General features: G+C 36.2%; 1 protein-coding gene across 2 annotated transcripts in view; it reads right to left on the bottom strand.

The window, feature by feature from the left end:
• Positions 1-14446, bottom strand: part of LOC122025293 (TBC1 domain family member 13-like) — a 42089-nt gene that overhangs the window by 20551 nt on the left and 7092 nt on the right. The window contains exons 5-6 of one of the 2 annotated variants that reach the window (XM_042584073.1): positions 8174-8272; positions 7953-8081 (exon numbers count right to left, since the gene is read on the bottom strand). In XM_042584073.1, coding sequence (XP_042440007.1) covers positions 7953-8081; positions 8174-8272 — 228 coding nt within the window. The remainder of the gene's footprint in view (positions 1-7952; positions 8082-8173; positions 8273-14446) is intronic. The other variant, XM_042584074.1, reaches the window with a different exon arrangement.

Here is a 14446-nt window from a genome sequence, read left to right as displayed (position 1 = left end):
GTTAAAAGGACTTATTTTGACTTTTAAAGACTATAGAGAAACTGGGTTTGATAAAGCAATGACAAAAGCTAAAAAAATGACAAGTAAAATGGGAGTAGAAACTGTATTCAAAGAAAAACGTCATTGATGAATGTGATCGTGATGACAACACAATCAATTGAAAAATCTTTAAGAGTTAATTATTTTCTCTTTTTAACTGATGAAGCTATTTCTTCACTACAAACTCAATTTGAACAATGTTAAAACTATAAAGAAACTTTTGAATTTTTATTTAATTTGGAGAGATTATGAAATGTTGCTGATATTTTATTGAGATTTTGTAAAAATATCAAACAATCATTGAGGCATAGAAATTATACTATTGATGATTATGATTTGTATATGGAGTTAATGATCTTCAAGTGTTCTTTACAAGCAAAAGCAAAAAGAGTTATTGATATGTTGAATTATCTAAAGAAAATGAATGGTTGTTATCCAAATACTTATGTTACTTATAGGGAAATAAGTCAATTTCCATTTATGAATATCTTCTATCACATCATGGCGTGGATACATTGTAAACTTTTTTAACCTTTTTTTTCACAACTTATTATTTAAAAGGAGCCTAAAATTTTTTGAGGATTCCATATATTTGGATAATTAAGTTACCTATAGTTTATAAAATTAAAACTAATTAATTAACCTTTAATTTTTTTTAGGTCTCGCTAGTTGGTTGGGCCTAAGGCCTCTTCTTGGACCTTCTCTCGGTCCGACCCTATATTTTGCCTACATGCACTATTATGAACTTGTGTAGATGCTAAACATTGACCACAAATTATTTAAGACATGTTCCAATAAAAATAAACTACTTGTAAAATATTATCTATATATATATATAAGTTATCATATTTGTATAAATTAGTTACTATATCTGAATATATTAATTATCATATTATTGGTAATTAATTAGTTATATATATATGGGTCAATTAGGCTGATTGTAAATTAGCCTAATTATTATTCCTAAAATAGATCCTAGTTTACATATAAATATGTCTCTCTCTTCAAAAAAGTGGTGTAGTATTCTTTTAATCCCAAACTACATGACAACAGAGCTTTGGATTATCCTTCGAAATTAGGTTTCTTCTCCGTCGTTCTCACTCGCACGTTCGAGCGTCGCTACTAGCAGTCGATCACCATCGCCTTCTCAGATCCCATCTCTTGTTTCTATCAGTCATCGTCTGGCTTGCCTCTCCCCTCCTTTCTTCGCCACCCGATCCGCGACCAACATGCCCTCGTCTCCCTTCCTCGCCTCGACGTTCGCTCCCGCTCTATTCTGCTCCGGGCTCAGGTCGACTCGCCTCCCTCGCCCTCCCCTCGCCGTCCCCTCCGATGTCGTCAGCGAACAGAAGCCCATCGCCTCTGATTCCTCTACCTCACGCCATGCGGAGGTGAGCCGCGAGGAAGCGCTGGTGCTTTACGAGGATATGGTGTTGGGGCGCGTTTCCATTCCTTTACCCATCGAGATGTCGGCCTTCCCCACTATCAAGATTCTTTCCTTCCTCATTGCTGTCTTTGCCACACACTTGTGCGACTGATCATTGCTAGAGACAGGGGCTTGGAGCTCGTCAGCAGTAACCTCCTAGTTTCTTGTTGTGGCAACCACAACACTACTTCTCGCCATCCAGTGCCACTGCCGCTACCAGAGGGAACATCTCTAACCATCTTCATCCGTCGAGTTCATAGCTAGGGGTTTCTTATTCTTCGGGTTAGAAAAGGAGCCTCCACGTCATTGCAGCTCGTCGTTGGTTTGCATCCATCCGACCAACCAGCTTCTTCTTGTTCACGGTAAATTTGTGTTTCATTATCATTAGTGTCTGCTCTCAGATCCTCACGTAGCTGTGCTTTCTTCTGTTGCTACGTTTATACTTGTCCTATTGTTGTGCTTTCTTCCTGTTGCATTTTGTCTTTCCGACGACTACACAAGTTACAATCTGTGCACCAAGGCTCCATCCTCCTGTTGCTGCATTCTCGTAAGATAAAATCTTATGGCCAAAAATAAGCCTTATCTTGTGGCGGATGTAGTTCCCGTGATGTCTAAGATTATAGACCATAAGCTAAATGGTTCAAACTATTTAGATTGGAGTAAGACTATTCGTCTTTCTCTACGAAGTATTGATAAAGATGGTCATTTGACTAAAGATCCTCCTAAAGATGATTCGAAACAGACATAGCTAAGAGAGGATGCCCGCTTGTTTCTTCAGATTCAAAATTGTATCGATAGTGCGGTAATTGGTTTGATCAATCACTATGAATTCGTTAAAGAACTAATGGATTATTTGGAATTCTTGTACTCTGAAAAGGGGAATCTCTCCCGCATGTATGAGGTTTACAAAGCCTTTTACCGTGTGGAAAAACAAGATCAGCCTCTGATTAATTATTTTATGCCGTTCAAAAAGACATATGAAGAGTTTAATATGCTGCTGTCATTTAGTCCTGATGTGAAGATTCAACAAATCCAATGAGCTTATGGCGGTCATGAGCTTCCTTGCTGGCCTATCTCCTAACTTTGAGTCTGCTAAGTCACAAGTTCTCTCTGGTTCTGAGATCTCCTCTCTACAAGATGTATTCAGCCGCATTCTCCGTACAGAAAGTACTACACCCACTCACCTTAATAGTGCTTTAGTAAGTCGCAATACTAATTATATGCCTGGAAAATCAACTAGTCACAATGAAAAAAAAAAGGAGGTTCTCGGGACTTTCAAACTCGAACACCTAATTCAAGTGGTATCGTGTGCAATTACTGTCGTAAGTCAAGTCATACAAATTTGAGTGTAGAAAGCTTCAGTACAAAAATCAGCAAAAACACTTAGCCCATATTGCATCCACTAATGATGCCTCTGATAAATCAATCCTTATTTCTGCAAATGATATGACAAGTTCTCAAAATATCAAGAATCATTCGAGTCGTCATCTCCCTCTGTCACTGTTATTGCCGATTCAGGTAAACAAAACGCATATCTTCTTTCCTCATCCTCCAAATGGGTTATTGATTCTGATGCCACAGATCATATGACATAATTCTAGTCTCTTTTCCACTTTTTCCAAACCTTCTCTGATATCTTTAGCGATGGATCTCTATCTTGTGTTCCTGGGTCTAGCAATATCGATCCTACCCCTTTGCTTCTTATATTTACCTAATTTATTATTTAATTGGCTCTTTGTTAGTCATCTAACTCGTAATCTTAACTATTGCATCTCATTTTTTCCCTAATCATTGCTTATTTCAAGATCTTTTAACGAAGAAGATTATTAGTAAAAGACATGAGTCTGGAGGCCTTTACATTCTTAACACATCACTCCCAAATTCTTTTGCTTGCTCAAATGTCATTTCTCCGTTCGAGGAGCATTGTAGGTTGAGACATCCATCTCTACCTTTGCTCAAAAAGCTTTGTCCACAATATGACAAGGTGTCTTCATTAGATTGTGAGCCGTGTCAATTTGCAAAACATCACCGTCTTAGTTCGAGTCCTAGAGTAAATAAACGTGCTACTACCCTTTTTGAATTAGTTCATTCCGATATTTGAAGCCCTTGTCCTGTTTTATCTAAATCTAGTTTTAGGTATTTTGTTACTTTTATCGATTATTATTCTCATGTAACCTAGTTATATTTAATGAAAAATCGTTCTGAGTTATTTTCTCTATTTTGTGTCTTTTGTGCTGAGATTAAAACTCAGTTCAATACATCCATTCGTACTTTGCGAAGTGATAATGCTAAAGAGTATTTGTCCGATTTATTCCAATCGTATATGAGTCAGAATGGCATGCTTCATGAAACCTCTTGCGTTGATACTCCATCCCAGAATGGTATAGTTGAACGTAAAAATAGGCATCTTCTTGAAACTACACGGGCCTTTTTATTTCAAATGAATGTTCCCAAATCTTTTTGGGCTAATACAATTTCATTAACCGTATGTCATCCTCTATTTTTTATGGTGAGATCCCTGACAACATTCTTTTTCCCAGTAAGTCGTCGTTTCCTATTAATCCTAGGATATTTGGTAGTACTTATTTTGTTTGGGATGTTCGTCCACATGTCACTAAATTAGATCTCAAGTCTTTGAAATGTATCTTCCTTGGTTATTCTCGTCTTCAGAAAGGTTATACATATTATTGTCTCAGTATTAACAAATATCTTATATCAATTGATGTCACCTTCGTGAAAGATACACCGTATTTCTCATCCTCACCTATTCCAACTCATCAAAGGGAGGATGATGATTTATTGGTGTATTCTATCACATCCTCGGCACTTATTCCAGAATTAGCTCCTGTCAAACCTCCTATTATTCAAACCTACTTCAGGCATCACCCTCTAGATTCATATCCTGCACCTACTACTTCGTCATCAGATCCAGTCTTGAGCGATGATCTTCCTAATGCATTACGTAAAGGTAAACGACAGTGTTTTTATCCTACTTTTGTTTCTTTTATTACTTCACTTGATTCTATCTCTATTCCTAAGATTGTGTGTGAGGTCATATCTCATCCTGGTTGGAAAGAAGCAATGATAAAGGAGATGAATGCTTTAAAAAACAATGACACTTGGGACTTAGTCGATTTACCTTCAAGGAAACGGGCTATTGGATGCAAATGGGTATTCATAGTTAAAGTTAATCCAGATGGGTCAGTTGCAAGATTAAAAGCTCGTCTTATTGCTAGGCTATACTCAGATCTATGAGGTGGATTATTCTAATAATTTTTCTCATGTTGCAAAATTGACATCTTGTTGATTATGTATTTCAATGGTCGCTACTTATCATTAGCCTTTACATCAACTTGATATCAAGAATACTTTCTTTCATGGTGATCTTCACGAGGAGGTGTATATAGAGCAACCTCCTGGTTTTCTTGCTCAGGAGAGTCAAGGCAAGTTTGTCATCTTCGAAAATCTTTATACAGTTTGAAACAAAGTCCTTGTGCTTGGTTTGAAAAATTTGTAAGATTGTTGAAAAATTTGGTATGATGAAAAGCAAGTCTGATCATTCTGTATTCTATAAGCAGTCAAGAACTGGTATCATTCTATTAGATATATATGGATGATATTGTCATCACTGGAAGTGATACTACGAGAATCTCATCTCTTAAATCTTTCATTCATACTCAACTTCATACAAAAGATTCGGGGGTGCTAAAGTATTTCTTGGGAGTTGAAGTTATGAGGAGTAAAAAAGGTATATTTCTATCTCAGAGAAAATATGTCCTCGACTTATTAACTAAGACGAGAAAATTGGGGGTGAAGCCTAGTAGTACTCTAATGTCTCAAAACATGCATCTCATAGGAAATGGGGAACTATTTAAATATCTTGAGAGATAATACAGGTTGGTTGGGAAGTTGAATTACCTTACCGTAACTCATCCAGATATTGCATATTCAGTGTTGTCAGTCAGTTTATGTCATCTCCAACCATTCATCATTAGGTAGCATTAGAACAAATTTTGTGTTACTTGAAGGGAGCATCCGAAAGGGGGTATTGTATATAAAAATTATGGGCACACTCATATTGAATGTTTTTCAGATGCAGATTGGGCAGGTTCTAAAATGGATAAAAGATCTACTTCAAGTTATTGTATCTTTGTTGGAGGAAATTTAGTTTCATGGAAGAGTAAGAAGTAAAATGTTGTGTCACGATCTAATGCAAAGTCAGAATACAGGGCTATGGCACAGTCTATGTGTGAGATAATATGGATATATCAACTCTTGATTGAAGTAGGACTTAAAATTTCAGTACCAACTAAACTGTGGTGTGATAATCAAGCTGCTCTTCATATTGCATCCAATCCTATATTTCATGAGCGAACTAAGCACATTGAAATCAATTGTCATTTCGTTCGTAAGAAAATTCAACAAAACTTGATTTCTACTGGATATGTGAAGACTAGAGAACAACTCGGGGACATCTTTACAAAAGCTTTAAATGGAGTTCGGGTTGATTATCTTTGATAACAAGTTGGGTATGAATAATATCTATGCTCCAACTTGAGGGAGAGTTATATATATATATATATATATATATATATATATATAAGTTACCATATTTGTATATATTAGTTACCATATCTGTATATATTAATTACCATATTATTGGTAATTAATTAGTTAATATATATATATGGGTCAATTAGGCTAATTGTAAATTAGCCTAATTATAATTTCCTAAAATAGATCCTAGTTTATATAAATGTCTCCCTCTTCAATAAAGTGGTATAGTATTCTTTTTATCCCAAACTACATAAAACAAAATTTTCTACAACTTCATCCATAATGAACCTTTTGATAACAACCATTTTTGACACATTATTTTGATTTATTTCTCGATGTTTTCACATGACTTAACATGTTTTATAAGCATGCAAATATCATCTAATTGATGGCTCTAATGCTTGAATTGATATATACTTTGTTTTGTAGGGTATTTGAGAAGTATATCAAGGAGTTTTAGGGCTCATTCAGCAAAGAACATGGCCAAGCTGTGTAAACTGCACTAGTTGATTAGCATGAAAACCAAGAGGACAACCCTAGGCACGGTCAGGAGGGCAGCCCCAAGCACGGTCAAGGTGTGCCTCCAGGCACGGTTGTGTCAAGGTGCGTAACAATCCACGATTTTAGGTTCTGTTTGCAATTTTGAGTGGTTCAAAGGCAAGTATGTTCAAATAAGGGGAATCTCTCTGGAATCGCCTCCTTCAACTTCCATCAAACCCATCAACCCTAGCCGCCATCTCCACCTCCCTTCCTCCGGATTAGGAGGAAGGGAGATCATCTCCACCTCTCCTCCTTAGATTAGAAAGGAAAGTCCGCTCCGCATCCGAGGTTAGGCGATCCACATCCACCACTTCACCAGAATCCACCTCTCTTGCTCGGATTAGAGAAAAGGATCCATTTCATCTCCGACGGCATTCCCCCAAGCTCGAACAACTTAGAGAGAGCTCGGATTCTCCACCATGTGTCAGGATTACAAACGTGTTCCATTCTTCCTCGCCACTTCGTCGACATCATTTAAAGATGAGGATCCATCCATAGCAACGATCCCTAGTCCGGATTAGGAAAGGCGCTCCCCCCTTCATCGCCGGAATCCACATCCATCATCGAAGGGAGAGATCTCAAACCTTACCCTAGTCTTAGCTTAACTTAATTTTTCTGCATTTCAATTGCTTGTTTAAATGCCCCTTATATTTTGTTACTTTTGTTAATGCATTTCAATTCCTTTAATTACTTGCATGATTGCTTTGTTTAATGTTTTAAGTTCTTGTCATTAATTTAGATGTCTTAAGTTATTGTGCTTCCTTTAATTCCCTTGCAATTGTAGTTTAGATTATATTAGAGTTTTAATTACTTGCATTGTTTTTTATTCAAGTAGTCTTAGCAACCCAAAATCCAAACCCTCAATTACACCATAAAAAACCCAAAGCAATAAATTGATCCTAAGAACTATCAACCTGTCATTACATTCACTGGGAGTCAAATGCTACATTAGCGTAGAGAGGGTTCAGTAATTAAATTGAGTTTGAAATTGTATCATGACAATATATAACTTATCACCGTTTCACTATTAAAATTAATTACAATTAAAGAAATAATATAATTATATGTTGGCATGGCAATCCCGACAATATGGCATGTAGGCAAGGGACAAATTATCTCATAACAAAAGAAAAAATTCTCTAGTGTCGTATAAAGCAATTCTGGAATGGCTAGAAATCTCATAATCAAGTCATGTAACTCGAACTTGTTTCTAGCATATTAGAGACAGTTGAATTTTGTCCCAAAGTGAACTATCGTCTTCGGTGTCAAATTAAAAATTAAACAATAATAGAATGGTGTAAGCGATTGAGACCATAATGTTACAGAAAGTTACAATAAACAAGTGAAATAATTAACATAATTTGTCTTAATATATTAACATTGTCCTTACCGCATTAGTGCCATCTAGATCATTCCTAAAGACATAGAAGAGAGGTGCTACAACTTCGTGCATTCCCTGTACATATTTTATACTAGGATTCAATTTTGTGAAGATAATAAGTATACGCCTTAAAGCTTCCTGAAAAAAAAAACAAAAAAAGAGTAAGAAACTAAAGTTGATACATCAAATATATTGCAAAAAATGTGTGGCCATGTTTGTCACTTGTTCACCTGATTAGTCTTTGCAATAGGAGAGTCTCCACAAAAAAAATCCATCTCTGGATGAGTACGTTTTACATCTCGATCAATCTGTTCCAGAATCTCAGCCTCCTAAATAGTTTAGATAGTAAAAATACTTCATTGAAGTAATGATAAGCAGTGAAGGAAATAATGGATGTAATTGCAGAAAGATATAATCAGGAGGGCAGACAATAACCAAAATAAGAGGTAAGTATGGATATGACTCATGGAGATTCAAGTTTCCGCTTATTGATATTCTGTTACTCTTCGGTTACAGATATTGATTGGATCTTATGAATTTTACACTCATTTTGTAGATCTATTATGTGGTTTTACATTGACTGGACTTGCTGAATATTCCTGCATAGCAGTGTCAAGAGAAAACACTAGTGCAATGTGCAGCAAAAAACTGGTGGCACAGTAAAATCTGCTATCTCTTGAGTGGCCTAACTATAAGTTTTCTCGTAATTTAGTACATCAAAGACAAACAACCACAAAAATAACCCTGATTTATGCGTCCCTTATGTTTTTAAAATTGCGTCCATCAGCTGCGACTGGTTGTTTCTCAGCTACGCAGTTGACCAATCGAACAACTTTAGTCAGTCATTCCGATACATAACCATATTGATACAACAAACCCTTCTTCCTACTGCAACTTCCATTTACTCTGCCACCACTTTCCATCCCCAAATGTTTTCCATGCTCCTTTTTGTATGTTTTCCAGCAAATTTCTCTCATAAGAAGATTTGTTTCCATGCTTCTTTTTCGTTAGAGGTATTAGAATAGTTAATTTGGGCTCATATTAGTAGTCATACATTTAGGGTTTTATCATGAATCTACATCTAGCTATTTAGTTATTATTCTAAATTCTTTCCTAAATTCTACATCAAGTTAGAGGTAAGATCCAATATTTCTTTCCTAAATTCTACATTTTATCACAGCCCCTTTCTAGGGTTAAGGTTTTTACAAAGACAATCCTCCTCAACAGGAGATTCTTGACCTCCCCATCAAGGTCTTCTCCCTATTTCTATGCTTTGTGGGGTTCAAAGAAATTTCTTCCTAAATCTGACACTCGTTGCCCACATGACCTGCACCCTCTTAAATTGTGTGATGCCTTTGCATAACTTGGGGCCTCATGGCTCGCTACCAGCTCCTCTAGATACTTCCAAGGTTTAAAATTTTGACCCGTGCCAAGATTTTGGTCTCAGACCGAAACGATACGGTTTTAGTATCGTATCGTGTTATGTCGATACAATTTCGATATTTTTTTATTTATATATAGTAATTATAAAATAAATATATTTATAGTGTATATAAAAATAAGTTGTATAATGACTTTGTACAAGTTCTCAATTATTGAATAATTTAATATTGTTAGAAAAATAAATAAATATAATTTTTTAAAATAAAATTGATTTATCAATATCTCAAATTAAAATTGATCTATCTATAATAATATGTATATAAATTAATACAAAGATATATAATAATTATATAAATTAGGTATTTATTCATTTAATTAATTATATATATTTTAAATAATAAAATAATAAAAAATATCAAAATATAAATCTAATTTATTAGAATTTTTCAAAAAAATTTAGAATTTTTAAAGATATTTTTAAAATTTTTAAAAAAATTTAAATGAAATTTAAAATAATAAAAAATATTAAAATATAAATCAGAATTATTAAATTTTCAAAATAGTAATTAATAAAATTTATTAAATTTATTTTAATTTTAAATATATTTTTTATATATTTTATTAAGATAATTTAATTAGGGTTTATAAAAGTCTCTTCGAAATATCACACGTACCTTAGGAATTTTTTAAATTAATTAAATAGAAAATTTAATTTCTCGAGAGAAAAACGTCGCTGCCCTAAACTCGCTACTGCCCACCCACGGTGGATTGGGGGGCGCGTCGGCGGCGCCGAAAGCGTCGCCGGAGGCGCAGAAAATGTTGTCGGAGGCTTTCAACGGTGTCAGAGGCGTCACAATGCTTTTGGTGCCACCTACGACACGTCGAGATAGGGACGCCTCCGGTGCTTATTTTGTCGTCAAATCGTCTGTGTCGAACGGCACGGAACAGCATTTCATTCCATGGATACTTCAATCACTAAAGAAACGCGTGCCCACTGCTCAAGCAATCCCTATTGCGCCAAAGCAAAGCCTTTCACGTTATTTGCAACCTGGTCACCATCAATGCCTCCACAACATCGAATATGGCTCATCCATTAATAAGTGTCATGCAATGCTCATGCCACCACTCTAGCTGAACCCAATCTTTCAGAGAAAATTTTCCACCCTTTTTGTTTTGCAAGCGACATAGCCTCGCCGCCCTCCTAAGCTATACAAGCCAAACACTATTATGATCGTTACAGATAACCATACAAAAGCTTCCACAACTAGCCCAAGAGAAATATCATTAGCAATTTGGACAACTTCACGGTCAAGATGCACATTAGACTTATATTAATATCTTTCCATGTCATGAGAATACACTACTTCATGTTATCACTCAGTAGTTAGGTCTGCAAAATAAATATCTATCCAATACCAACACTAGGTCATCGAAACCTTAGGCTCCAGCACAAATTTGTACCTCTGAACATCTTTTCCAAATTTCTAGATGAAGTTTCAATTTTGCAAAATCCTTTATTACCTGAGTTACTGCTTCATGTGCATTCCAACGTTGTCTTTCATAATCCTTCTTTATTACATGTAGGCACTAGCTACTCCTAATTCTGATCCTTATAACACCAAAGCTCACACACAATTGTTGCACCTGCCAATGGTATCCTCCTCTGCTTTTGAAGATCTAAAGCAATGCCAGAACCAAGATGTGGGGAGCACTAATACCCAAAGCCTATGCTCATAACTTAAACACCTACTTCAGCTCACTATTAAGGACTTGGTTTAAAATTTTGACTCGTGCTAAGGTCGGTCTCAGATCGGAATGATACGGTTTCGGTATCATATCATGCCATGCTGATACAGCTTCGGTATTTTTTTTATTTATATATAATAATTATAAGATAAATATGTTTATGGTGTATATAAAAATAAGTTATATATTGATTTATTATAAGTTCTCAATTATTGAATAATTTAATATTGTTAGAAAAATAATTAAAAATAATTTTTTTAAATAGAATTGATATATAATTAAAATGAATCTATCTATAATAATAAGTATATAAATTAATACAAGATATTACTTTATATATAATAATAATTATATAAATTAACTATTTATTTATTTATTTAAGTAATTATTAATTAAATAATATATATTTTAAATAGTAAAAAAATATCAAGTAAAAAATTTAAAATAATAAAAAAAATATTAGAATATAAATATAATTTATTAGAATTTTAAAAAAATATAGGGGGGCGTTTGGTTCTTTTCTAGGAATAGGAATCGGAATAAGAATCATTGTATTGTGGAATGGGAATGGGTATGAGCATGAATATCACTCTTAAAAACAATGTTTGGTTAGTTGCATATTTTCTATCGGAATAAATCAAAATTTTCCTTTTTACCCTTAAAGGAAAATAAGAGAAAAAATTAGATGTGAGAGAAAGATGAATGTGAGAGAAAAATATGATGAAAGAGAATGATGAGGGAGAAAGTCTGATGAGAGAAAGTGTGATGAGAAAGAATGAAGAGAGAGAAAGTATGATGAGAGAAAAATGAGAAAAGAGAGTGTGATAGGAGAGATCATGATGAGAGAAGATGAGAGAGAAAATATGATGTGAGAGAAAGTATGATGGGAGAGGATGAAGAGAGAGAAAATGTAATGAGAAAAATGAGGGGAGAGAGTGTGATGAGAGAAATTGAGGAGAGAGAAAGTATGATGAGAGAGAAAGTGTGATGAGAAAAAAAGGAACAATGGTGTGATGGGAGAGATTGAAGAGAGAGAAAGAATGATGAGAGAGAAAGTGTGTTGAGGAAAAAAAGAGGGAGTGTGACAAGAGAGATTGAGGAGAGAGAAAGTGTGATGAGAGCGAAAGTGTGATAAGAAAAAAAAAAAAAAGATAGTGTGATGGGAGAGATTGAGGAGAAAAAAAGTATGATGAGAGAAAAAGAAGGAAGAGAGTGCGATGGAAGAGATTGAGGAGAGAGAAAGTATGATGAGAGAGAAAGTATAATAAGAAAAAAAGAGGAAAAAGAGTGTGATAGGAGAGATTAAGGAGAGAGAAAGTGTGTGATAAAATGATGAGAGAGAAAATATGATGAGAGAGAACAAGGAGAGAGAAGTGATATGAAAGAAAAAATAAATAAATATAGTTTGATATTTGGTATTAAGGGAGAAAATTTTAATTTTAAGTCAAGGGTATTTTTGGAATAAGGGAATATTTTGATTGATGAAAATAGGGTAATGGCTCATTGAAGGGGAGGTACATGGGAATGAGTTATTACCCAATTTCAAGGATTCATTCCCCTATTTGCATTCCTATTCCTATAATTCAAACATTAACAATGGCAATCAATGATTCTCATTCCCCACTCCTATTCCCCTAAACCAAACGCCTCTTAGAATTTGTTTAAAAAAATTAAAAAATTTTTAGAATTTTTTAAAAATTTAAATGAAATTTAAAATAATACAAAATAATAAAAAAAAATATTAGAATATAAATAATAATTATTATATTTTTAAAAAATTTTAAATAAAATTTAAAATATTATTTTGTTTAGAATATTAATTAATAAAAATTATTAAATTTATTTTAATTTTAAATATATTTTTTATATATTTTATTAGGATAATTTAATTAGGGTTTATAAAAGTCTTTTCGAAATATCATATATCCTTAGAAATTGTTTAAATTAATTAAATAAAATAATTAATTATTAAAAAAAAAATCGTGAACGCGAGATCGTCCACGCGATCCCCGCGGGACGCCTCTAGCGGCGGCGGAGGAGACACGGGACGTGTCCGGCGACGTCGGAAGGGTCGATGGATGTGTCCGGCGGCGCCGGCAGGGTCGCCGGACGCTTTCGGCGACGCCTTGGGCGTTGCAAAAGGTGTCACGGGATGCATCCGGCGCCGCTGAAGGTGTCTCACGTCTCCTCAAGTGACGCTGCAGACATCCCGCGTCTCCTCCAGCACCACTGGAGGTGTCCCACGTCTCCTCCGGCGCCACCGAGATGGGGACGCCTCCTGTGCCAATTTCGGCCGCACGACAAAATGGTAAAAACCGTCCGTGCCGAGCGGCACGGAACGGCATTTCATTCCTTGGTTAGCACCACTACTAGCAACCTCTACTTGTGACCCGAAACCTACCAACACATGTGAACATGAACATCAACATCAACACTATCAAACATGGTTTGAAATTTCCAACCATTTGAATGGCATGATCAAAATTTATCGTTGCAGTAATTGATCAGCATGAGTACTCTCTCTTATGCCAAGTGTGTCTGATCCTGTCCGAAAGTCGAAGAGACGGATGTTGGGGACGTGGCGCTCCTATTGACCTCCGGTGGACTTTGCTCCTACCTGCAACACAAGCAGCGTTAGTACCGAGTCAGGGAAGGGTCCCCGGCGATGACCCTCCGACGCTCAAGTCAGTTGATGGAGCAAGAAGCAAAGAGAAACGTAGCGCAACAGAGAAATGTCTGGACCCCGCTCTATATAGGGCTCCTATAGCGTGTGTACACGCTTCTTAAAGCGAGCACGCTTTCCCAAGCTTTTCCTGAGAAGACATGTCAGTAAAATGTCCCTGACACAATACCTTAACGGGCCGAGCGTATCTCTGAAGTGATAGTGGAAACTTCCGCCGTACGATCCTCTGTCTAACCATGTCGTCTGTCAGCGACACTAGCTCCCAAAAGGATGCCGAAGGATATCCGGTTGTGTCTGTTGCTTGGCCGAGTGAAATGACCGCTTGGCCAAAATTCTGCTATCCCTGTGCTATCTGCTACCACGCCGAGCAGGATGGTCGCTCGGCAAAAAGTCCGCTGTCGCGCCGAGCGGGAGAGCCGCTCGGCTGCAAGTCCACTATCCCGTGCATTCTGCAATTGGTCAAGCGGGATAGTCGCTCGGCTGGAAATCCGCTGCCCTGATCTGTCTCTGGGTCGAGCGGGAAGGCCGCTCGGCCGGAAGCTCACTGTCCGCATGCTCGACTGACGTGGAGTCTGTTGCTAGGCCAAGCGGGGAAGTCGCTCGATTCGACTTCTGCACGTCACTTGAGCGTCGATTTGATTACTCCATGTCGAAGACAGTGGGTCTGCTCTTAATCCGCGATCGGCGTATG

The sequence above is a fragment of the Zingiber officinale genome, chromosome 9B, assembly GCF_018446385.1.
Source record: "Zingiber officinale cultivar Zhangliang chromosome 9B, Zo_v1.1, whole genome shotgun sequence".
In the NCBI taxonomy this organism is placed as follows: domain Eukaryota; kingdom Viridiplantae; phylum Streptophyta; class Magnoliopsida; order Zingiberales; family Zingiberaceae; genus Zingiber; species Zingiber officinale.
Note: the sequence above shows the minus strand (reverse complement) of the source record. Positions and strands in the feature narration are given on the sequence as shown.